We start from the raw sequence: 27,758 nt of genomic DNA, 5'->3' as shown, positions 1-27,758 counted from the left end.
TTCCAGGCGTAATAAAAGTCAAATCATTCTCTGTGCCCCTTTTTTCTTCACTCAGATTATGGGAACTCTACACTAGTCCATTTTCGCACGTTTAAATTTACGCGCGAATGACGTAACAAGGTACGCAATAAGAGGCGGAGTCTCCGTGTTGTGTATGTCCGTGTATGTATAGAGCTGGAACAGGCCGACTCAGAAACATCGATTAGATATGAAGCACAGTCGGAGTGGATTTCATCACAAGCGCGGAAGCCGACGATGGAAAATGATGACAGGATAACGTTGGACCACGCCCAAACAGCATGACCAGAAAACTAGCGTCAGACGAATTCATCCTTGTGAGAAGCAACGACGAGGACAATCATTCTCGGCAACTCCAACTATGGCCTTGCATCGTTCTTTACGCTTGGGCAGGTTAGTTCATCACTTCCATCCCGTGACGTGGTAACGTAGGCGATGTGAATAACAGCAAACTGTTAATTCAATTGCAGTTCTTACATGTGTTAAAGGACAAAATCACATCGTGCTGGTTTATTGCATTACAGACGCCGTATCACATTACACATTTCGCATTATCGATAGCTTGCACATTATTGTGTATTTACATTTCACAAGTATGATCACAACTGTGTTATGTCACGTGATAATCCCGACAGGGTAGCACTTCTTACATAATATGCAAGGAGGTGCACTATATTTAATATCTTGTAAGGTCCTTTCCAAAAATAAGTAAGTTACCGGCTGATAACCTAACTGTTCAAATAATGTGTGTAAGTAGTCTTCCAGTTACCTCACCCACGTCCTGCCCTTTTCCTAAAATGCACACATTTTAATTGCAGTTTTAAATAAAAAATAACATCAGTACGGTATATACTGAGCACTTCCTGTAATTACATTTATACAGTAGCACCCTAAATTAAGATCAAAGTGTTTTCCATGTTTACTCATATTAGTGAATTAAAAGAGAGTAAGAGAAGATCCAAAAAATAGTAGAATGGTTCCCATTTCATGTATAGCCCTATACAGTATCTATGATTATTAGTATTGTGGTGGAATAATTTGACTTTTCCTGCTAATTTCAGTGTCAATGAAAGAAATTCGGTATTCCAACCTCAAATTATGTATGCCTATAAAGATTACTAACTTTCACAAATACATTGGATATATTTCACAGAAATGTCACATTTCTTTCTTTTTTTTTTTTTTTTAGTAGGTTATTTTACGACGCTTTATCAACATCTTTGGTTTTTAGCGTCTGAATGGGATGAAGGTGATAATGCCGGTGAAATGAGTCCGGGGTCCAACACCAAAAGCATTTGCTCATATTGGGTTAGGGGAAAATCCCGGAAAAAACCTCAACCAGGTAACTTGTCCCGACCGGGAATCGAACCCGGGCCACCTGGTTTCGCAGCCAGACGCGCTAACCGTTACTCCACAGGTGTGGAGTTACAATAATTCTTGGAAAAATAAAAATAAGCAAGCCCCATCGGTCATTCCATAGTGACACAAGTAACATTTTCGAAGTTACTATGATCTTCGCAGGATATTTAATTAAATACTTAGTAGTTCATGTAAAAGACATTACTGCCTTTTAACATAAGCATTCCTAAATATAAACAAAAATTCTTTATGGAAAGAAGTAATTAATAATAAAAATATATCAAATATTATATGATGTGACAAACGAACATTTTCTTGCCACTAGATTTATTACTAAAATGGAAAATGTTCATATTATCATATTATTGTGCCAAATGACATAAATGCATTCAGTTGTTTTCTAAACAAGTAAGACATTTGTGTAATACATGTAACTGCTAAATCACAAACTTAAAAAATAAATAAATAACAGTGCCATTAAGAAATAAAATATTGTATTTGGCGAGATGAGACCGAGGATTCGCCATAGATTACCTGACATTCGCCTCACGGTTGAGAAAACCTCGGAAAAAACCCAACCAGGTAATCAGCCCAACTTAAGTTCTTGAAAATACTATCAAAAAATGTTCAAAATGTGTAAATATATTATTTAATATTTATGATATCAATAGAACAACTAATATAGATTAAAAAGGCTATCTTTTAGAATTGCTAAATGTTACCTAGGGTAAGTTAATTAATGTTATTAAATAAAACAATTTTAATTTAATATCAGAAATTCAGTACCATTTAGGACCTAATGTGCAAATAATTACACCAATTCATTTATACATAAGCGTAATATGGTGGCTACCTCTACCTTTTACCATAAGAATGTACTGTATAAGCTTGTTTTTTTTATATGAAATAAATTAACATAAACCTATTTTTGTAAGTTTTTAATTCAAAGAATTAAATTATAAATAAATAATATTTTATAGGAACTTTAGATATAAATTAAATGTTTCATACGAATTTTAGGTCTACACACTATATTTTTACAACAATTGTTGTTTAGTCAAATGTCTGAAGACAGGATGTGAATCTCACAAATGATACCAGGAAGGTACCACTTACGAGGCATCTAGGCCAGGAGATAATGGGGTAGCGTGGTCAATTCCTTTCCCCCTTACAACAGTTATGAAACACATGTTTTCAAAAGTGTTTAACCTACAGTATACGCACATTAAAAAAACTCACAGGTGCGTGTGCGCACAACTCACAATTATAAATCAACAATAAGTATTTGAAATCCCACTGCTAATTATGTTTAGGCGTGAAGACTTCCAATAACAACAAAAATTGTAACTGGATTTTAGGATAAACTTTAGTGACACATGAACATAACATTTTTGTTCGTGTGTCACAGTCATTGTGTTACGTGTGTCACGTGTTTTTCTTGTAGAATTTGTACATAAATCAAAATGTTGTTCATGTAAGAAGTTGACTGTTATGTGATGTGTCTGACTTTTACATTTATGAAACATTAAAAAATGAAATGGTTTTGAAGAAATATAAACAAATGTCCATTTTAGCGTGAAACACGAACTCTTAACCTTTCTTTGTAATAATAATAAACGAAATAATCATTGTATTATGGTTTCTATGCATTATAATTATTATTAACAAAGGTCAGCACTTCATTGTTAATTGAACTTATCATAAAGAAGAAATGATTTATTTCCCGTAAATGTGCATTCAAATAAGTGATTTCTAATAGATAATTTCGCGCTCTTAAACCACAGACTTTTTTGTGCTTTTTCTCCCACATACGTGTCGTTACACAATCAGTGTTGTCAGATTAAAAAAATTCGGAACATAACGAAAGAAATGACATATAACTAGCAGAGATTCGTGAGATTTTTTTCGTGAAAATGTCGCATTTTCATGGAGTGGCCCCCCATTATTTTAATTACCGGTACCGTCTTTCTTCACTATAACAAATACGAATAATAATTGACCAAAAAACAAAAGTTTACCTGTATAAATGTTTCCAACCCATGGCAATATACTCGTACTATGGAAAATGAATAGCAGAGAATAAAAATCGGAAACATTAAAGAAAATCATATTTTGTTTTACATAAAAATGCCCTTACTGTAAATGTTGTGGCAGACATAACAAAATAATATATTGTTGCTGATACAATAAAATACTGGAGCTCTATAAACAAATACCGTAATATGGGGTGAATGGGAACGAATTTTTACTACTCAAAGAATAAAAATGAAAGTGTTTATTTGTTCACTCGTTACGAATAAAAACATAAACTTATTATATTTAGTCTTTGACACAAAGAAATAAAAGATATAGTAAAACAGTTACGAGAACGTACGTGTGTTTGCGTGCGTGCACATGAATCCTATAGATTCAAAGTCCCCTATATCCAGTTTCACAAATTAAAGGATTTGGACAGTAACTGGTGGCAAATAGAAGAAATTTTCAATCTAACAGTGACTTTTAACGAACCTTTTGCTTTAAATTCAGTGGCTTTTTAAATTCAAACTATATAAATCATTACAATAAATTCTTACAAGGGAAGTATCACCGAAACTTATCTCGAAACTTTGGTGACATAACCGATGTACTATGAGAAGGCCACGTGAAAAATATTAGTTGCCTGTTTCCACTACAAGGCCCCGAAATAAACCCCGGAATTTTGCATGTAAGTAATAGGGAAGTGGATACTATTCGCTACTAGTTGGAATGGACAGCTCTTCCTGTGTGCAAGCCAGTGGAGCGGTGGGTGGCAATCAGCAGCGAACAGACGTACGTGAGTCAAGATCAGTGTGACAATGAAGTGTTTATTCGTTGTGCATGGTGCCGAAAAGAATTGTGTTTTAAACATTCAATCGTTGCCAGTCACTTCTGTCTCTTGTTTATACTCCATTGAGAAGATGGGACGCGAGAGAGTTTACTCCATTTCACACACGCACTCCACTCCGCTCGCCAGTGAGGCAGGGATGTCCAGCTGCGCCGCGTTATCGTCTGGCCACAGAAGGATTCCAGCTTCGATTTCGGGGCCTTGCAGTGGAAACAGGTAGCTAATGTTTTGCACGTGATCTTCTCGTAGCACATCGGTTATGTCACCAAAGTTTCGAGGTAGGTTTCGGCATGCAGGGTGTGATACTTCCCTTGTTAGCAAGCAGTATGTGAACATAACTCAATAATGAACAAAATGGTCTTTAGAGGGTTTTGAATTTAGAGGATGCAAATACTAAAGGGAAAAGACTTAGCACAACAATTAAAAAATATCTTCTTGTCGAAACCATCGGTCAAATTCGTCCGATTGGTAGCCTACTTCGCATAGTACTTATAGTATGTCTTCCACAATCTTCATTTACTGTAAATAACAATTATAATTCATGGACTTGTTCTTACAAAACTAGAGCTGTATGAATGACTATTATGTGCAATCATAATAATGTAAGCAACAAAAAACATTTGGTATCAGGAGGGAAAATGCTATCAGTTGTTCGAGATACCAGTGTGATACTTGTAAGATTTATAGAGAAATATTAAATGGGCGCATTCTCAGAAAAGTTGTTATTTTGATTTCGATCAAATATTATGTTATCAGTGTTCACACAGACATGAGGATAAAATTTGTCTTTATAAAATATTTGTTTTAAACAGATGCCGGAATTAAACTACCATTATGAAATATGTATTCGTGACCAAACAAAATGTGTATACTCGTATTTGTTTGGGAAAGCTATAGAAGACAGATGAGATGGTAATAACCTGATAACTTGTATGCATGCATATGAAAAGGGACGTGTATAGAGATAAAGGTATCGGTACTTATGTACATAGACTTTATTCTTACAATATCTAGCGAACAGTGTACAAATGAAAAATAATGTCTCCGAAACAAATTTTGGGATGTGGGACGTGGAGGGGGCAGAGGTAGAGTTGGTAGTTCTTCCACGCCATATTTTATAAGAATAGTAAATTATCATATGGCTCAGAAAATGCATAGGCCTAATTAATTCCTTAACGAATGTTGAACAGTTCGTACAATCTTGGAGAGGGCTGATACAGATTAGCGCAACCCCACAATTTGCAGAATATACTGTATTGCGTAGGTAGGTACCGGTACTGTTTTCTCACGAAGCTCTTTCCAAACTGTAACATAGACTACACTACACTATGAATGCAGTTTAAAGCAATGCCAAATCAGAGCCGTGTGAACTACTGAGAGTTTATTTAAGCGCAATATTTCCTTGAGTGTTTCATCAGCTGCAATTTGGGAGATCGGATGATCGTTGCACGCACCTGTCTTTATGAGCAATTTTCAAAACTTGCTTATATTTCCCATTCAATTAATGATTCGTAAAGAACAATGAGAGAATTTCTTCATGATCATGATGATGATGATCAGGGAACGGATTTATATGGACTAAAAATATATGAAATACGTAAATATATATGTAGTTATTTTTACCAAAATATGGAATTAAATATGGATTTTTACCAAAATATGGAATTAAATATGGACTTAAAATTATAAAAAAATGACTATGTACGTTAAATATTGGTACATTTTAATCAAACTAAACAAAAAATATAATGGACGTACCTTATCTTCCAATGTAGTTTCAACAAAACACAATTTTTATTGTCTGTTACCATAACAATAGGTTACAAACATTTCTTTCAAGTGCTGAAAAGTGAATCTTCTTCTATTGTCTCTGAGGATAGATTTATACTGACTAAAAGAGCGTTCGACGTCACAAGAAGTAACTGGTATATAATTCAATTTCACAATGTCTGCTGGGGATAAGTCCAAGTTAATCTTCACTGTTGATTCACCACTCATCACAGCAACAACCTTTTGTAGTTCTTCATATCCAGGGTTTTTTGAAAGTACAGTGTCCACCTTAGCTCTTACTGCATCTGCAACTTTACCTCTACCACGATTCAGTTGTTCCACAGTACTATTTATAATTTCAAAACTTTCAGATAGTGAAAGGTGCCTATTTTGGAGACTTTTGAGCGTTTTTATGATGCATGAAAATGTATGCTGAATGTGAGCTAAGTCATTCTTCACACTTATGTCACAGGTAACTGTTTTCGCAGTATCAATTGAGACTGCATCTTCAGAGTCCAATGCAAGGAGAACATTGTTAATAGAGTCTATATGTTCGGCATAATATTCAACTGCTTCTAGCCATGTACCCCATCTAGTTAAAATTGGCTTTGGTGGCAATGGAATTTCAGGGTACATTTCTTTCAACACGTTAACTCTACTGGGAGCTTTGAGAAATACTTTTTTCACTGATGAAATCAACAAATCTACTTTAGGGAAATTGTCTCTGACCACTTCTGCCACACGATGAAATGCATGCGCCACACAAGTAAAATGAGTCAATTTAGGATATACAACAGATAATGCTTGTCCAGCTTTGACCATATAAGGGGCAGCATCGCTAATAAAGAATAACACATTATCGTACATAATACCCTTTGGCCACAGGATACCCATAGCTTCGTTGAACAGTTTAACTATAGTTTTGTTATTGCACTTTTCTAGAACATCACAATGTAAAAGAATTCGTTCAGAATATTGTTCACTTAACAAACCGATAACTACATTACCAACAAGTCTACCTTCTTTGTCGGGAGTCTCATCAATGGAAACCCAAATTGAACTATCTTTAATTTCATCTCTTATCTTCTGTATTGTCTCATCGTAGATGGATGGAGCATACGTCTTCCTAAGTGTTGACTCATCCGGGATTGTATGTTGAGTATATTTTTCAAGGAATTCCCTGAAGACCTTATTCTTTAGTTTGTAGAGAGGAATATCAGCAGAGATGAGAGAACGGCACAGGTCGATGTTAAACTCAGATCTTACATTCGATGTTGTTAAAAACAATTGTCTCTGCTTGGAATTTAGTTGTTTGTTGGCCTGATGTTTACTAGTTGTAATGTGTTGTTGCACCAGGAACTTTTGTGTAGATGATACTGCACACTGACACAAATTACAAAATAATATTTTATTGTCAGTTGATAAACCATCTTCTTTAAATTCTGAAATGTAACTTGTTAGTTTTGATTTTAAATTGACTGAATGACGTACTTTTGGCATATTTACCGTCTTTATAGTATGATTTACAAAACTGAACCTATGTGTACTCTGACTGGCATTTAACTGTTGAGCTGCACAACTGAAGTCTGTTAAAAATTTTAAATTAAATTAATACAGTTTTGTAACTTACTTTCCCATTGTTGATAGGACTGCTAATTTTCAAATAACTCTGATGTTAAAGGGATTACTGAACATGTGTTTAAATCTCTATTGTTGAAATGTATTTTTAAAAGTTAATGGAATTTTGTTTTGTTTTATTGTTAAACCTAATATAATATGGACTGTTTTATATGAAATATGGAAAATATATGGAAATTAACGAAAATATGTACTAAACTCTAAAATATGGAAAAATATGGAAAATAAAAGTAGGATTTTTCAACCCTACACATTGTGAAACATAAAGATAATGCAAAATATAAATTATATTAGCTTTATAAGTAAATATGTATTTACATATAAATCCTTTCCCTGATGATGATGATGATGATGTACCGGTACCCTTTTTCTTGTACCTAGTTGTATTTTACATTTCTGGTGGTATGGAAGAGAATGCCTGATAGCCTTAACACCAAAGTAAATAAATAAACAAATACAATTTGTAGTACTGGTAGGGTATTAAATAAACCAACGTGTTCATCAGAACTGCAGCAATTTTCAAAATATGAGTGAAATTTCTCAGACGGGCTTTCCTTCAGTAGCGATGCACAGCTTGTTTGATTCTGGATGGAAGGAATAACAATTTCCTCAGGTGGCACATTCTTTCGTTTCGAAGGATTTTTTTTAAGTATGAAATCCAGAGCTGTCACCTTTCCAGTTTCCAGGCCACACCCACTTTTAGATTTTTTAATGTTTGTACCAGGGTTGTAGTCCCAAACTTTACAGTGCTGGAGCTCTTTATGCTTTTTAACTTTTTGGGGAAGGGGAAGATTTTGATGCAAAAAAAACATAAGACAAAGAAAGAAATGCCATAAAGTAAGACTGTAAGGAGAATGCAAGGCAACACCAATCAATATCTACTCCATTTAGCTTCTGAAGCTCAAGTAAACCGAAATGGTCACTGTAAGGGTGATCATTCTGCGCAATGTAATAAGCTGATCTAAATTTCGCTTTTGTTGCTTCAGGTGGGCTGCACTCGTTTATTCGCCAACATTTTCAATTGATTGCTTTTCAGACATATGAATAATTTTTTGTGCTATATTATGAGCACTGGATTTCTTGTGTTCAATAATTTTTTTCTGATCTGATCTGATCAGTTCGATCCGTAGTAATTTACTGAATATGAGCGCCATTCATTAGATACAGAAATACACTCTTTTTTTAATGCACCTAATGTAGTTACTTCATGACACACTTACAGCCTAGCTTACATTGCTTACACTCAATCCACGGATAAGCTTCATTTTTTCTTCACCACATACAGTATTTTCTTCATTCCATACATTCGGCCACTCACTTTGCAGGCCGACTTTTTGGCTTTCACTATTTTGATCTTTATGACGTTGAATATTCTTCGCAGTCATACTGGAACTGTATGTTTTATAACAGTATCTCTGGTTGAATTACTAGGTTCTTCAAATAGAAGCGATGGGCTTGAGATATTAACAATACCAGGAGAGGAAGCTTTTGTAACTCCACTAGTAACAGCAATGACACGAGAAAAGAAAGAAGTTAACGTTTCTTGTCTATGTTTATTTTGTTACATATTTTGAAGGACAATAGATAAAAACAAAAGTTTCAAGCAGTCTTTTAGTCACGTTATAGGCAGTAAATTAACTGTTTAAAATTGACTTCGTAAAATAACTGGGAAACAAACACAACACATTTCGGTAAGTAACACCGTAGACAATCTTCTGTATCGTACAAAGACGTGAAAACTAACGAAATACGATACGAAACGAAAGTGAATTAGGAATGTGATCATTTCGCGCAGGCGCACTAAAGTTTAGTTTGGTGGTTGTCCTGTCACTTATAGTGGTCTCGCGACCCTCTACTTCCGAACTTGTTCCGATTTTCTAAAGGAAGCACAGAAAATATAATCACTAAATATTCTGACATTAACTAAGATATCGTTAGCTGGGAAAGTATTGTGATATCAAAACAGATTTTAAAATTCCAAATCAGTGCCGGAGCTCCGCTCCACCTTCGAACACAGTGCCGGAGCGGAGTGGAACACTCCTGGCTTGTACGACATTAGAGAATAAAGGTCTCAAATCAGACTCATCAATTTTTAAAGTTTCACGATGTGATTAACTAACTAGTCCAGTTTCCTGTTTCTTCAGTAGTGTGGGCTTATTTTTCTTGTTGCCACTTTAAAACATTTTGCACAATTTCCCTCTGTTACTTTGTTGTTACTTCTTATAGCATTAAACATAGGCCTGCCTCTAATGCCAGGCAAGATAAAGCTGCTAATACTACGCCTACCTACTGCCAATGCTTTTGTGCTATAGTTGACTGAAGTTTGAGTTCGACTTTTCTTTTAATTTCTCGGATATAATTATTATTAGAGAAGCCATATTCCGAACATTCGTTCCAAAGAAGAGAACTCGCAAAAATTGAAATATTGTTAAATCTGAAACAAATAAAACAATGTAACCTAAAATGGCCCTGACCAAAAATATTTTATGCTCGACCATGCCGAAATGTAATAATTATACACCTGGTGTAGCCCTTTAATGCACCTCATTAAAGTACACCTATTCACTATAATTCAGTTGTTCAGCCAATGACAAATCAGCATTGTACTATTATAAAACCGCAATTATCGATTATTCTCGGATTGCAATCGAAAGACAATTAGCGAAAAGTCACGGAGGCTGGAAATCCAATACTGTCGCAGAAGGTTATGTTCTGTTACTATAATAATTAGCGTTAATTGTAAATAATATTCAAATAAATTCAATTTGTCATCTCATTTTTCAATTATTCTAAATCAATTTCCAGGTTATATCAAGACTAATTTTCATGTTATTCTCTAGATTATATCAAGGTCAATGACATTCGTGCCTCGGAAAAAATCAATACGTTCGCGTCTGCGCACATCTCACAATTCAGGTCCGTTCCATTCCTCACTTACATAACCATAACTTGAATACTTATGAATAATTTCAAGTTAGAAATATGGTCGAGCAGAAAAAGTCGTATGAAACTTGCCTATAATGGTAATTAAGACGCTCGTATGAAAATTATGAAAAGATTTTTCACATAATAGCTTGCAGAACTGCACATGAAAGTTGTATGATTGTCTTTTTTTTTTTTTTTTTACCTTCATTTTGCTTGTTATGAGGAAATAGCTACCGGTACTTTTAAGAGATAAAAAAAAAATAGCGGAATAACTTGAAAAAATTTTAGTCAGGGAGTTGTATTATGTAGATGTCAGATATGTACCATAGTGTAAAAACGTAAACAAACAACAGTACTATGCTAATAAACAGTCGCCAGAAACTATTTTTAGCTTATGCCAAAGTAAAACTCTCTTTGATGGTAGAAGTAGCAGCATTAATAATATAATCATTCTACACAACATCATAACCATCATCATAATCATCATCATCATCATCATCATCATTATTGTGGGGTGTGATCCATTGGACGAGAATTGAAATAGAGTATCTTAATGTTTTCTATTTTTGACAACAGTGTGTTCCAGTAGCGGCCGGTGATCAAATTCCTCGGTGAGGCCAGATGCAACTAGTTTAAGTGCCTCCGATAGGAAATGTTTGTTTATGATATTAGTTATTATTGTTATTATATTAATATCATTAGCCTATTACTGTATTATTGTTGTTATTATTATTATTATTATTATTATTATTACTATTATTAGTCTATTCTTATTACTATCAATGAAAAATAATAATTTCACTCACCAAATAAGCTGTTATGCTCTGAGTTTCAGTGATTGTTTCAGTGTGATGAAGCATCCCATATTATGTGTTGAAATTCCCCTTTCTTTCTTTTCTTTTTATTTTTTTCCTTTGACAGCAACAAACAAGGCCAAGAGAAGTTTATTTTGCATCACATTACCACATAACCATTTATGTTGTCCATACCAGGATGCAATAGAAACTCGCGTGTTAAGCTTATGTGTCAGAAAAATTATCAGCGATGTCGTAGGTATCTCGGTAGTCTCTCTCTTTATTTAAAACTTCCTTTCTTTTAGTATTATTTCTTCTCGAAAAAGGACACTCTAACACTGAATTAACTTCACCAGCATTATTTCTCTCATTTGTTTCTGTTTATATTTTCCCGAAATACGTAACAACATTGGCCCACATTCACTACTGTATATACTACGAAGTACAATCGTACAACACCCTCGCTTATGTCATAAACTGAGACATAAGGGGAGAGAATCTCGAGTGGGTTTCTGCCTGCCAAAGAGCTGGAATTTTGTTATTTATGCCCTCGTTAGGAAGACAAGTCACCACTGCTATTCCCACCCCACTCTACCCTTGAGGCCGGCCCATGGATGGGAGGAGTGAAACCTGACCAGGCCAGCCGAATTGTGCCTCAGCTACAACGTTTTAAGCGTAAACTCAAAGCCCGCGAAAGGACATGAAATGCATTAAGCCAAACCCAGCACGAACGATTCTGGCCTCAGGAACAAATTTTACTGCAAAACAGGTCTATATACATCACAAGCCAGACCCGGCACGAGCGATCCCGGCCTCAGGAACAAATTTTACTGCAAAACAGGTCTATATACATCAAAGTTTTCAAATACTTCTACAGCGATATATGCTTCATTCAAATAACTAATACCTTATATAAAAACACAAAATTTGATTTCAGTTAAGCCAAGTGACTGAGGCCCGGCCTCACTTGCCTCAGTCAATCAGCCGCCACTGGTGTGTTCTAACAATGAATGTAAGGGAAAGGAGCTAACACCCGAGAAATGTCCTTGAAATATATATATCTAAATGATTCAGACTTTAAAATGAGATTATTTTGATTCTCTTTCAAAATGTGTAACATAATAAAGGCGTCGTTTTATCCACAGCCTTGATCGTGTTCGGGGCTCTGCTGATGCTACTGGGAGTTCGCATCCTGCTGACAGAGTCGCAAGTCCCACAAACCAATTTCAAGCTCTTGGCGACCAGGTCCTCGGCATCCGTGTCCTTGTGGTCCACATACCATGGTAACTGATTCCTAGGTATACGTAGTAAATTCAGATCTTGTCAGGTCAACAAAAATTTGTTAACTTTCAAAAGAACATCAAAAAAGCAGTTGCTGAATCGAATGTCTGTTACTCGCACTAGTCTCCAGGGGGACCATTCCACAAAAAATGGGGCAATACTTCACAAGTAAATTTGCTTGACACTAATATAAATTATATCAGAAAAAGTGTTTAAAAAAAGTAAAGAAATTGTTTTGCTTTACATTTTAATTGTACAATAAACTTGATTTAAAGAATACACAATGTAGCACTACCGTAGATGCACACTTGTCTCGGATATTGGAGTGTGTATTTGCAGCACTTCTTGTTTTCCAACCATTATTTCATATAATGCTGCAGAGGGGACAATTTTTGTTTATGAACATCAAACAAAATATATTAGGAACAGCAAGAGATGATCTAAGATCTGTACAGATCTCAGTGTACAAAACTTAGGCACCCATATACTGTATGGCTCCATACAGACAAAATTTTCTTTCCCCATACTATTAATTTAAAAAATTGTAGGTTCCCATACGATGTATGCAGTGACGTCACCAGGATTAGAGCAAGGGGGGTGCGCATGGGGTGCGAGATTTAAAAATGAGGTGCGAGCTGTAAAAATGTGGTACATAAAAAATTCGGTTAAACGAGCGTTGAGGGACTTCTGCCGATTTTGGAATAGACACAGACCCACTTAGGTTAATTTCAATTAAGAAACACGCCAAACGAATTATCTTTGCACCAAAAACGGATGCCCCCTGGACCAAATTATCGTATTTTATAATTATCTGAATACAACAGAAGTCAGAAGTCTTGCTAAAATCGGCGGAAGTCCCTCAACGCTCGTTTCACCAAAAATTCTAAATGTTCTCTCATGCACTTCTGCGAATATTATACATCTGTTTATTAATATTACTATGTATTATTATTATTATTATTATTATTATTATTATTATTATTATTATTCACATCCATAACGATACACTAAGGGACGTAGTTTTTTCACATTCAAGAAATTGCTTGTTTGTTTTTGTGCTTCAAAATAACTTATGCCTAGTATTTTTTTTAATAAATTGCCCTTTGGGGTGTGGAAAGGGGTGCTCCGATTTTTTATGGGGTGCTCGCGCACTCTTTCGCACCCCCGTAGCGACGTCCCTGGATGTATGGCCTCCATGACAGCACTGCCGGTACTGTATATGCTGTATAATACAGAGTTGTTGTCGTTGTTCAAATACGTAGACGTTTGGCAACAAAGCCATTAGTCATAATAATAATAATAATAATAATAATAATAATAATAATAATAATAATAATAATAATAAGTATGTATCGTATGTACAAACTCTGGTTTCACATAATAGAAGTGCATAAACATTATAATTATTATATAATATACGGAATATTAAAATTAACAAAAGTCAAAGATTTCCACACATCTTAGGCTGTATCAAACTGTGGTGTTAATTTAAAAAAGTCGCAATAGCCATATAAAAAAATAAATCATTTATGCTTTTATAGTAGGCCTACATGAATATGACGTCAGCCATCTATATTATCTATCTATCTTTCTCTTCCTTTGTGTCATATCAATTCGTCCTTGAGATTATATATCGTTCACGACACATCCTGTGAGTCATGCTAGCATCACGGCTTGACTATACTGTCACACGACTTACAACACCTGCATACCAGGTTTTTGGAACAAAAGGATTCTGAGCTGTATTTTTCACGTGATAAAAATCCTTGGCACTTTCGTCTGACAGCTGCAGCCTTCTAACTGTCCAAATGTAACATATCAACACGGAGAAAGTAGAAAACTCACAGAACAATTTAATTAAACTGCTGCCGAACTGTTTACTGACAATTGAGATCTGTCTGTACAGTATGAAGAGAACACTTCTTGTACCATATACCGTATTTGCTGCAAATACAGTGAAACCCCATTTTTCCAGCTAAAACAGGACCGAGCACAATCCTTATGATCGAAAATCTGGATAATCCAGAAAACTTATTACTGACATAAATAAGACAGTTTACATACATGTTATTGTTAGACACAGAATAAATATGGGAAATGCCTGTTATTATTCGGTTGAGAAGCTTTTATCACCCAATCTGCTGTCAAAAAATCTTAAAGTTAGAATTTATAAAACAGTTATATTAATGGTTGTTCTTTATGGTTGTGAAACTTGGACTCTCACTTTGAGAGAAGAACATAGATTAAGGGTGTTTGAGAATAAGGTTCTTAGGAAAATATTTGGGGCTAAGATGGGTGAAGTTGCAGGAGAATGGAGAAAGTTACACAACAAAGAATTGCACGCATTGTATTCTTCACCTGACATAATTAGGAACATTAAATCCAGACGTTTGAGATGGGCAGGGCATGTAGCACGTATGGACGAATCCAGAAATGTATATAGAGTGTTAGTTGGGAGGCCAGAGGCAAAAAGACCTTTGGGGAAGCTTCACAACCGAATAATAACAGACATTTCCCATATTTATTCTGCGTTTTATTTCCTCCCGAGTGTCATTTATATTTGTTACTGTTGCTCCAAGATATTTGAATTTTTCCACCTCTTCGAAGGATAAATCTCCAATTTTTATAGATCCATTTCGTACAATATTCTGATCTCGAGACATAATCATATATTTAGTCTTTTCGGGATTTACTTCCAAACCTATCGCTTTACTTGCTTCAAGTAGAATTTCCGCGTTTTTCGTAATCGTTTGTGGATTTTTTCCTAACATATTCACGTCATCCGCATAGACAAGAAGCTGATGTAACCCATTCAATTCCAAACCCTCTCTGTTATCCTGAACTTTCCTAATGGCATGTTCTAGAGCGAAGTTAAAAAGTAAAGGTGAAAGTGCATCTCCCTGCTTTAGCCCGCAATGAATTGGAAAAACATCAGTTAGAAACTGGCCTATACGGACTCTGCTGTAAGTTTCACTAAGACACATTTTAATTAATCGAACTAGTTTCTTGGGAATACCAAATTCAATAAGAATATTATATAAAACTTCTCTTTTAACCGAGTCATACGCCTTTTTGAAATCTATGAATAACTGATGTACTATACCCTTATAGTCCCATTTTTTCTCCAATATCTGCCAAATACAAAAAATCTGATCAATAGTCGATCTATTACGCCTAAAACCACACTGATGATCCCCAATAATTTCATCTACATATGGAATTAATCTTCTGAAAAGAATATTGGACAAAATTTTGTACAACGTCAACAGAAGTGATATTCGTTGAATACTTAAGCATTATGCAGATAAATATGCATTCCTTACATAATTAAGTAATCAAGTGCCATCATAATAGACATACATGTGTAGCAATTCAGTTACGTGGCTTAGAATGTGCTATGTCCAAAATATCTAAATTATAATTTTTGATATCTTGACTTCTGAGTGAAAATGTATTTATTAGATCACCATATTTCAATGGTCCCAACAGTTCTGACTCACGTTAAAAATAGCTAAAGTATTAAGTCTGTCCTCCATTTTTTTTAACAAATAGTTCATAACTCACAGCAAACAAGAAAAGTTATACAATACAAAGATTTATTATCAGTCAATTTCAAAATTTTTCTTAATATGATTTCAGTCACAATATTATGATCTAGTTATCTTTAATAAACACGTATTTTGACAATAAATTTCGATTCTGTCTATTTAGTTTAATTACTAACGTTATCACTTCTATCCTAGATTGTAGATTATAGTCGGTCATAGTGTACACTCAAGTTCATATCGTCAATTAACATCAAAAGACAACCTAATACAGAAACATATCATCTGTTGTAAATTTCATCATTAACAATTTTTTATGAATTAAGGCTTCAACGTACAATCTCAACACATATATTAATTGTGTATATACATCTTTCTGACATAGAAAACTGAATAACAAGAATATGGATATAAGCAAATTAGACAGACAAAGGTTAATGATTGTAAGCCTCTCTTCACATAGTATTTTACATGAATTCCTTCAGTTTTAGATTTTTATATAGTGAAGACCTGCAAATTTTCTATATATGTATTGTAATTACACATTGTTTTTTTAAGTAATTGACGATAAGGACACATTTACATGAGAAATGAAGTATTGATGTTCCCAAACCATGTTGATTTTAATATGTTTTATGTTTATCAATGTATATTGTATTTTTGATCACAGAGGCACATGTACTTATTTAGGGATGATATTACAGTATAAAAAGTTGTATCTGATGATGTCTGCATGACCGACAAAAACGTTAATACAGTATTAAATTATGTAATAAAAGGACTTGTACCTTACACATATAGAAAGTAAAGTCATTGACTGATAATAAATCTTAGTATTGTATATCATAGACTTTTCTGAAAAATTATTCAAAATGAATTGCAAAAAGGAAAGTTATGTTCACCAGAACAATTATTTCCGAATTCAAGCGGAGGCAATAATGAGGGGCTACATATCCCTTCCTGCAGTGCTCGGATTGCATAATCATTCGTGCCCTGTGGAAGCCTAGCTGTTGTTACTGAGATAACAATGCTCTAAGCTGTCTGATGTTACTAGAAAACAACACTTTTGTACAATGAAATGATTCTTCCCCTTTTTTTCAGGTAATGGGAGACTTCTGTCAAAAATAGACATTATCTTCTCAGAAGATCTCGGAAACCCTAGTGTGTGTGCCAGTGAAGAACTGGACTTGTGTTTGAAGTGGTTAGAAGACAGAACTGGACGCCCTCAAGCTGTACTACACGTGAAGGAGCTCTCGCGCACCATCCCTTGCCACGAAAATGTCATCACAGTCCCAGCAGACAAGCGAATTGTCGCGTGCTTTGACCTGCAGGGCATTCAACTGTACGGTGGTGCTGTCACCAGCACTCAGTACTGGCCGTCACAGAAGAACAATAAATCCGAGTCGGCCTACGTCACGGGGATTGATGGAAATGAGGGCGTGGTGGAGCCGTACTGGCTCACATCATCAGGGAGTGCCATCTTCGTGCCACCAGATGTCCCTCTATTCATATCGCAGAACGACTCTCACCTGTGCCTCACCAGTATGATACAGCCACCGTATCTCCCTGATGATACAGAAAAGGTGAGCCTCAAGTTCTACCTGTGTTCGGGCAGTGATCCAGTTGCCACACACATGCACGCCACACAGAGCTTCCTGCCTCGTCCGCGTGACATTCCCGATGAGAGGATGTTCCGCCATCCCATCTGGTCCACGTGGGCGCGGTATAAGAGATTAATCAACACGTTCATCGTTACTAACTTTGCTCAGCAGATTGTGAACTATGGCTTCAACAACAGCCAGTTGGAGATCGACGACAACTGGGAGACATGCTACGGCTCTGCGGAGTTTTTTAACGCGACATTTAGTGATCCAAAGTCACTAGTTCAGTCCTTGAAGCAGAAGGGGTTTCGAGTCACCTTGTGGACTCATCCCTTCATCAACATATTCTGCCCCGCACACGCAGTGGCAATCCAGAATAGGTACCTAGCAATGACTCCAGATATGAAACGCACGCTCACAATGTGGTGGGATGGCCTTGGCGGAGTCCTCAACTTCACCAATGCTGATGCAGTCACGTGGTGGACAGGCCGGCTGAAGAACCTCAGCATGAGGTACGGTATCGACGCATTTAAATATGATGCAGGAGAGGCCGCTTACCTGCCAGGGGCCCCTTTGGTGGGCAGACTAAATGCCCCCGTGCGCCTGCAGCCCAATGTGTTCACCACCCGCTACGTGCAGACAGTTGCAAATGTGAGCACCACACGGCTGGCCGAAGTACGAGTAGTGCATAGGAATCAAGGGGAACCCATATTTGTGCGCATGTCAGATAAGTCTTCCACCTGGAGCATCGAGAATGGACTGAAGGCCTTGGTCACCACACTGCTGGCCATGAACATGGTGGGGTACTCCTTCGTGATGCCTGACATGGTGGGAGGCAATGGATACAGCAATCAACCTACCAAAGAGTTGTTTATTCGATGGCTTCAAGCAAACACATTCATGCCCACTATACAGTTCTCTTACGTTCCGTGGGACTACGACACAGAGGTGAGTTGCCTTTATGTAAATACTTCTAGTGAACATATAGCCTCTGTTATCTATTTTAACTACCACCCCTGATGTAAATAAATGTACGGGATACATTTAATTGCAATTAGTTCTTGGCCAAAGTTTAAATATTACTTTCAAGTGGATATAAGTTATTAAAATTAAGTTTTATATCATTTTCTCAAATAATAAATTAATAAGAAAAGTCTGTGCCAGTTCAAGGAAAGGCCTACACTGGATGTAGAATACATCACCCAGTTTCAGGAATGAAACTACAATAATTGTGTTGGTAAATAATTGATTAAATGGCGATCTTACTCGTGTTAATTATGTAAGCATTGGTGGCTTACAGCTGTTTCGGTGCTACTTGACACTATCCACGGAGCCTTCCGTGTCTCGGCATCATCTCAACTTCGTTGCCTGTTGTGTGGGTGATGAAGAGTTGAGTCAAATAATGTGTGTGTTCTGAAATTGATCTGTGTGTTGAGAATTTGATTAGGGTGTGTTTTTAGTATGTCGGTATATTTCATATTGTTCTAGTGTGTTGAGTTTTTGGTTTTTGGGTTGTATGTGTAGGATTTCCATAAATTTCTTAGACATCACCATAACAAAAGTTGACAACAAACACACCTTTAAAATATACTGAAAACCAACCACCACCACCACACATATACACAACACATCTAATCACCCCACACAACACAAACATGCTGCATTCGGGACAATGGTACATAGATTACTCAACATACCCATGAGCCAACAACACTACAATGAAGAAGTGAACACAATCAAATACATAGCACAAGAAAATGGTTACAACCCAAACATAATAGACAACATCATAAGGAAGACAAAACAAAAACTTAACAAACACAAAAACAAACAAAACACAACACAAACATAAGAACACAAGAAATACATCACACTAACATACGAAAACAAAAACACACACAAGATAGCATCCTCATTCAGAAAACAGAAATACAACATAGCAAACAGAACAGAAAACACACTACAAAGACATCTCAACACACAAACAACACAAACAAATAAATACAACCACACAGGCGTATACAAACTCACATGCAATAGTTGCGACAGTTTCTACATTGGACAGAAAGGCAGATCATTCCAAACTCGCTACAAAGAACACATTAAAACAATAACCAGAGGACACAATACATCTACATATGCCGAACACATACAGTAACAAATACAGACATGGAAATCCTACACATACAACCCAAAAAACCAAAAACTCAACACACTAGAACAATATGAAATATACAGACACACTAAAACACACCCTAATCAAATTCTCAACACACAGATCAATTTCAGAACACACACACACACTATTTGACTCACTCTTCATCACACGAACGCACCCACACAACAGGCAGCGAAGTTGAGATGACGCCGAGACACAGAAGGCTCTGAGGATGGTGTCAAGTAGCACCGAAACAGCTGTAAGCCGCACATGCTTACGTAATTAACACGAGTAAGATCGCCATTTAATTAATTATTTATATTCAAGTGTTAAAAGTAGTGTACGAAAGATTCAACATGAATTGTGTTGGTTTGGATGTTTTTAAAAATGGAGAGTACAGGTATATGATGAGAAGTAATTCATTAATGAAGGGCATGCAATATATTTTCTCTTTATATGAAGCAACATTCCGAAATTAATCCCAGCTCACAACAAATTTTTCACTATAATATTGCACAACTCGCGATTACGAGTCAAACGAATGGCCGCATAGGTTTGTAGCTGCTCTTGATGCTGATAGCCTATATTACTGGGAGAGATGTTTGCCACAGCTAATTTTATACAATAACTTCGGCGCCCTCATGCCCATAGTGAGGGGAAGTGTCGTCACAAGTTACATTGGTTCATGGCCTAACTACTAACAACATTAGCATTCGGCTGTGGCTGATATTGGTACAGTAAGCATTTGAAATTATGCCATTTTTTGTTTCACCACGTGTCCAAGAATGGGTGCCCATACTTGTTGCAGAGAATTACTTCTTGGAAGAAAGTAATTAAACACGAAGGGATGTCTTAATCAACAAACAGAAGATGGGAATTTTTCTTAGATTTTTAAGAGATCCTGGCTATCGAATTGTTGTTGCTAAAGATATTGGTGTTCACCACACAACAATATTCTGGCAAATCCAAGCTGAGTAACATTCTCATTACTTGCACTATTTTCTGAGTCAGAACTCATGCTGAATAACTGAAATTCATTAAATTGTCACTCAAAAAACTTTTTTTTCACTAATGGCGGATGGTACTTCACTTTTCGTCAACTCAAAATAGCTAAGCTATTGTTAAAATTTTTTAAATAAAAAATTGGTTATATAAATCTCATAAACACTGTTGATTGTTTTAAAAATCATGGCCAATTTTAAGTAATCAGTGTTGATAATTGCAAAAAATCATGGTCCACTATATGTAGTTTGCACCAGAGACCTGCACATGGCCCAGCCCATAGGCTGTTTCCACACTGCACAGCACTGGGCTTCACAATGTGACATCACCGCACGGGTTGGGGCAGATTGCTTGCGGAGCAGTTTTGTGTGGTGGGCTTGTATCAAGGCATCGAACCCAAGTTTCTGCTTCTGTCAGTTACTTATAAATTGAGTTTGCGCAGGCTTGTGCTTGTGTGTGCAATTCGATCAACAATCAGCAACTGTTTCAAACTTTTTTTTCTTTTTTTAGTTTTTGATTTCTTAAAGTATTGGAATTGGTATGGTGAGATTTGCCTAAAGATGTCCCCACCCGGAGATCTGATTGGGGGACAGTTTTAACTCCGGAATATTTATCTTTAGGACTCATATTCATGTATGTTGTGGCTTTCATGTAACTGTTTTCTTAACAGGCACCAGTTTTTACAATGTGGCAGTTACATCACCCGACTTAAACTCCCATTATGCGAGGGGGACCGCACCTGTCGTTGGTCAACGGTCCTTCGGACCTAGCCGGGAGGACTAAATAGATGTTATTTAGATCCACCGACCTTTCCCTCATGTGCCGCTGAGGGACACTGTTGTGCTGTGATAGGCCAGCAGATATGTAAATGGCATTTCCTCCATTTTAGATGAAACAGTTATACCGCTGTGACTCGGTCCCCAGATCCTCATCTGTTAAAAGCAGGGTGTACCACAGGCAGGTTGAGGTTGGGAATTGGGTAGGAGAGGCTATAGGAGGCGCATCACTACCCCTTACACCCCACAACTCCAAAAAGTTAATAAGATTGTCCATTTCCAATGGATTCCAGCACACTGTGGAGTCATGGGGAATGAAACCGCAGACACACTTGCAAAGAAAGGCACAACAATAAAACAAAAGTCTAACTTTAATTTCTCATATTCCTCAATAAAACGCTTGATCACTACAAAATTTTCTCATTCATACCTACAAGAAATAGAATCAAATGCTAAAGACAAAAAATGGATTACACTACTTTCCAACCCAGATATAATCCCCCAGAGACCAAGGAAAACAGCAGTTGCAGCCTTCAGACTATTGACAAATCATGACTGTCTAGCAAGTCATCTCTACAGAATAGGTATCTCAGCTTCACCCATATGTGTCCTGTGTAACGATCCAGCAGAAATGAATGAAGACCACTTGAAGACCTGTGAAGCATTAAGATCAGAAGAAACTACAGTTCAAAAGTATTGGAAAACACGACTGCTAATGGCTTCATTGCCAAATGCAAGGCACTAGACAACAACAACAGTTTTTGATTTCTGTTTTTCAAGATGAGTCGAAGTAATGGTGCATCGCAAAGAAAATACAGTCTCTGTGATGAAGGTTTTCCGGACTGAGATTCCATGGTCTACTGGTAGAATGGTAGACCACGGCATTTCAGCCCAGAAAACCTTCATCACAGACAACGGCCATGAAAGAAGGCATTCTAAAATACACTTTCTCTAGAGAAAAAGTGGTGAAGGAGAAAATCGCTGCTGGAGAGATTAAAATAAAAGAGTCGGATGGAAATTAAAAAAAAAAAAAAAAAAACATAGGAACAGTTTTTAAATCTATGTTCAACAGCAGTAGAAAATAATTTACTTTCATAATGTGTCCGGTATGCAGGCAACTGTATGCTCATGTCACATGCCAAGCGAAAGCACAACCAGGAAAGCAGTAGAATGCAATTAGCTGGTGGGTTGATGTCAGTGCAGTGCTGAGCAGTGCGGTGGGCTACTGTGGGCTTCGAAGTCCAGTGTGATGGGCTAGGAAGTGGCTGCGTCAAGCAGTGTTGGTTTTGAGTGGACTGGGCTGCTGACGCATGCAGACTGGCAGTGCTGAGCTGTGGGTTATCCTGCAGGACTCTGGTTTGTACAGTTGAATAGGAAGTAGTTTCTGAAGTACATCCAGTTCTAACTGATAAATACTAGTAAACGATTATTCAACAAATTAAGAAAATGCTAGTGGATTTAAGTATGAACTAGCAGTAATTGCTAGTACTAGTATTTAATACTGCTAGTACTTTTTTATTTACGCCACCTAATGACTCTATTCTCATTCGAGATTAGAAATCAAACAGCCAACCAACACTTCTGTGGAATATCTGAAATTGTGACAGGATGCTGGATGGTTAAAATTAGCTGGAGACAAAGCTAGTGATGGAACTGACTGACAACTTACAGTAACAATTCCAGAAACAGATTTATTCAAGTCTTCCTGCTGCTGAACTGTGGGATGGCATTTTCAACGTGTATTGTTATTTAATATTATGAATGAATCCTATTTCAGACAGTAGAAATAGCAAAGAAGTTCACTTCTCTACACTATCAGTATTCTGACACAATACTGGAGCTTGCCAAGAAGAAGGTTGCGGACAGCACACCAATCAACCTTCCTCTATGGTGGCTCGACCCCACTGACGAAGTAGCTCTGAAAATTGATTCAGGTAAGTCTCCTTCTCACTCACTCACATAACATCGTGTGTCACGTTCCGTACATGTCAGCAATGTTGATCTTATATAGAAAGACGTACGTATCTGAAACACGAAACAACATTTTTCATTAGTCGCTGTTTAACATTTAACTTACATCCAGAGCTTATTTTGTTAGGGTTTCCAATTCGTTTTATTTTCTGGGATGTCATTACGATCTCCTGTCTCCCATACTCTTTTTAGCTTCTGCTCTTGCATTCTTTGTAGCATATAAAGTGACAATTACTAAGAATTAGTATTAAATTGCTTTTTTTATATATTTTTTTAATTTTTACTTAAAAGCTCAAATTTATAATTGAGGCAGTTAGAAGCAAAGGAGTGTAAGTGACATTTCTAAAAAAATTATTTAAGTGCATCCAGGATAAACTAAAGCATTTAAAATTTCAGTGGTAAAGGGATATATCTTTTAACCACATCACACATTAACATTTAAAATTAAAACTTCACGGAATTTACGAAAGCTTAGTGACTTTTAATCACATTTTCTCGGAAGTAACTTCAGTGCATTTACACCGCTTTGCTTCAAACTGGTTCAATTGTAACGGGAATGATTTATCAGTTTGGAGCCTGTCAATGAGATGAAATTTTCTTTTAACAAATTAACATACAATAGTGATAGAAGATTATTAGATAAATTTTACCTAACCAGAACATTAAAATATGCTAAAGATGTATGTAATACATGTGACTGTTCACAATCACAGACGTGTCAGATCTTAAAATTTTTCTTAATAAACTGTCTTCTTCATATTCTAAATTATCATACTGTGCATTTACAATGTAAAGTGATGTCAATTCTTTGTATAAAACCGTATCAGTACTGTAAGTGAAATTTTATCGATTCTATTATCTCCCTTATTTTCCACAAAAAAATAATAAAAAATGGTAGGGCTTGAAAAAGGCACTTGTTTGCTCACCACCATTTTACTCAACAATGGAAACGATTTTATTGGAAGAGCTGGAGCTCTCAGGATACTATAGGATAACTACATGATTACTAAACTTAGTCTGAAATGATTGCAATATTGTAAACTCTACTTGATTTATTATATATTTACAAAATGTACAAACAAAGCTACTTACAAGGTATTTCGTTTTCTGCCGCCGATGCCATCACGCTACCGTCTCTTCTTTACCAAAAAACGACCCGATTAACGCCCTCCGTCAATCTCAACTAACCCAGAATCTCCTCACCAACACCTTTTATGTTTCGTTATCCGTTTCCCGCCCGGGGTGCCGACCACGCCATTCACCAGGTGAGATGGGCTTAAAAGCACTTTTGATTTCACATACTTACAGATGTCGTCTTAATCAAACATCTCTTATATTTAATTTGATTCAGTGCATTATAGTGATAAGTCGCTATAATGAGACTACGCGCAAGAAAATAGTTCAAACAATGCGTGATATAATTTTAACCAATTAAAATGCATGCTTTGTTCTACTGGACCAATGTGATTAGTCCAGCAATGATCTGAGGCGTAAGAATACTTTATTGTAGGCAGTGATTTATCACATGCCCAACAAGATTCTATAATGCTGGCTAAGCATCTTAAGACCATGTATTCCGCTGACACTGTTCCTGTTTCAAATTTAATACTCCACAGGAAATCATGCTACAGGGCGTTCTTTAGCCCTGGGGCATAACAAAGTGAGCATTTTTACATAACGAGTGAGAAAAATTCAGATTTTTTTAATTGTGTTTCTGTAGTTCAACCCTGCTGACTAGTGAAATTTTTGCCTGACTGGTGAGTCATCATAAAATTTTTAAAGCCCTGATAATTGGTAACCCTAGTATAATGAAATGCCACTAATGAGTAAAACGAACGCCAAACTAACGAAATTTACAGTTCAATGAATACCACTATAATGAAATTTTCAGTTTAAATAAAAAAAAAGAACTGTAAATTTAATTACATTTCCATTTCTCCTACTGAATTGCACGTCTTTTTACATGCAATGTTTAAGTGGACATCTATTCAGAAAAAATATCTGTTAGCATTTCTGTAATAATCTATGCATCTTAGCGGAAGCGTGCAGATGCAACCCACAATATATCATAATAGGAAAAATAAATGAAGTTTTAATATCATCATATATGTATTACGTTCAAGATATTACCAGAGGCTTTGAGCTGTATTTTTTTCTTGCATTGGTTACGATATGTATTAAAAATTCACGTTCTTTGTTTTATGATTCTGCTAAGATGAATCTCATCAACCGGTGATCTACGATTATTTGAAATCACACAGCCATCAACCATTTAAACGTTCCACACAGTTGCAGAGATTCTCGAATAAAGTCATTTGACCTCTTGCACTCCAATATTTTTCAAAGATATTATCATGTTCAGCCACTGAAGCACAGATTTTGAAGTGTTCCAAATCCATTTCTACATAACTAAAGTAATGGCTTTGTAATAAAATGAAAATAATAAAGTATTTTAGATTTTAAAAATGAAATCCATGTATAGAAAGGGTGAAAAACAGAGTAACTCTGTCAGAGTTTCAAATTGAATTGGATTGTACAATTTTATTGGATTGTACAACTTTAATACTAGTATTTATCAGAAAACACGAACTGCAGAGTTGTCTTGCTTTTAGAAAATGTTTCTAAAGATCTCTTTTCCAAGTCCAATATTTTTTTTCTCTTCTACAAAATAACTGCTACGTAAAACAATGAAATCTAATGTTCTTAGTAGTAATTTATAGGCAATTCCAACATAGACTACAAAATTTAATTTTTCATATAAATAAATCAACAAAAAAACCAGAGTTGGAGGGGGCTCAGATCCCACTTGGTCCCCCCACTTATGAACACCCATGATCTTATACAACCTTCACTCTTAGCTGAGAGACTACAACGTGTTCATAATGTGTGCATACGATTCATCTGCAGTACTCGTAAATTTGACCATATAACGCCTTCCCTCCAGTTACTTTCATGGGTGCGTCTGAAGGAACGAAGAACAATACATTCACTGTCTCTTCTGTTTAGAATCATACATACTTCTACTCCGAATTATCTGTTATCGCGCTTTCAATTTCTTACAACTCTTTGAAACCGGCATCAAGCACTTCTTTCTATCCCTCATCATTGAACGTCTTTATACTCATCTTCCTATACTGTAGAAATACCTCGCCTCTGGAATTCGTTACCTAATGACGTCAGGGACTGCTGGACTTTATCACAATTCAAAATTAAATTGGAAAATTTTGTCTTAATGTTTTTAGGTATTGCTAGAAGTATTGATTTGTGTTTTTTTTCTTTTTCTTTTTTAATCTAGATTAAAATTGCAAGTTTCTTATTTATGTTAGTTAATTAGTTAGGATACAATTAATTATGATACTTAATCACTCGTTTAAAGTTTGTGTGACTGCAACCTGTGTATATTTTTGTGTGGCTTTACTTTGTTTATAGTGTTTTTTTCTCTCTCTCTTTATTTATTGTGTAGCTTTACTTTGTATATAGTGTATTTTGTTTTCTCTGTTTATTTCTATTATTGTATTTGTATTCCTGGTGTTGTGGAAGAGAAGGCCTGATGGCCTTAACTACACCAGAATAAATAAATAAATAAATAAATAAATCTGATGTACATTGTAAAATCCTCTGTGATTTGGTTGAACAGTCCGCTATTCAGACATGCTACACTGCCTCCTTAATACAAGTTGCAACATTCTAAACTAAAAAGTAAAGCGTCACAAAGTCTAACCAGATTTCGATTCAGAGAAGCAAAACGAAATTTTGTGATTCGCGTACAGATCAGTTGTTTCCTACTTGTTAGCTGATTTGAACCTGTCATGTTTTGTAGAATTCCTTCTCGGTGAGGATATCCTGGTGGCGCCTGTGCTGGACGAGGGTGCACGTCATAGGGACATCTACCTGCCTGCGGGAAGGTGGAGGGACGAACTCCACCCAGACATTCTCCACTCTGGCAAGCGCTGGCTGCTCAACTACACAGTGCAGCTAGACGAACTGGCATATTTCACACGTGTGTCCTGAGAGTGTACTTAAATGACGCCAATAAAATTATATACTTACTAGCAAA

The 27,758-nt window shown here is 36.1% G+C and overlaps 2 protein-coding genes across 6 annotated transcripts in view; one reads left to right on the top strand and one right to left on the bottom strand.

Moving 5' to 3' along the window:
- LOC138710351 (probable ATP-dependent RNA helicase DHX34) overlaps positions 1–27,758 on the bottom strand; it is a 142,482-nt gene that overhangs the window by 26,485 nt on the left and 88,239 nt on the right. For 2 of the 3 annotated variants that reach the window (XR_011335217.1, XM_069841185.1), the window contains one exon: positions 23,402–23,755. The exons of the other annotated variant lie outside the window; for it this stretch is intronic. The gene's annotated coding sequence lies outside the window, so the exon portion shown is untranslated. Of the gene's footprint in view, positions 1–23,401; positions 23,756–27,758 lie in introns of those variants that run through there. 3 annotated transcript variants of the gene reach the window in all.
- Positions 152–27,758, top strand: LOC138710353 (myogenesis-regulating glycosidase-like). 3 transcript variants are annotated; one of them, XM_069841187.1, is made up of 5 exons: positions 153–411; positions 12,513–12,650; positions 17,295–18,742; positions 23,508–23,664; positions 27,522–27,758. In XM_069841187.1, exons 1-5 carry the CDS (start codon positions 300–302, stop codon positions 27,710–27,712), a joined length of 2,046 nt encoding a protein of 681 aa, XP_069697288.1. In that variant the 5' UTR covers positions 153–299; the 3' UTR covers positions 27,713–27,758. The 3 variants fall into 3 exon arrangements, with proteins under 3 accessions (XP_069697290.1, XP_069697288.1, XP_069697289.1); XM_069841188.1 differs by lacking the exon at positions 153–411 and adding an exon at positions 4,485–4,518; XM_069841189.1 differs by lacking the exon at positions 12,513–12,650 and having other exon boundaries at positions 152–411.

This window comes from Periplaneta americana, chromosome 12 (assembly GCF_040183065.1).
Source record: "Periplaneta americana isolate PAMFEO1 chromosome 12, P.americana_PAMFEO1_priV1, whole genome shotgun sequence".
NCBI lineage: Eukaryota > Metazoa > Arthropoda > Insecta > Blattodea > Blattidae > Periplaneta > Periplaneta americana.
Note: the sequence above shows the minus strand (reverse complement) of the source record. Positions and strands in the feature narration are given on the sequence as shown.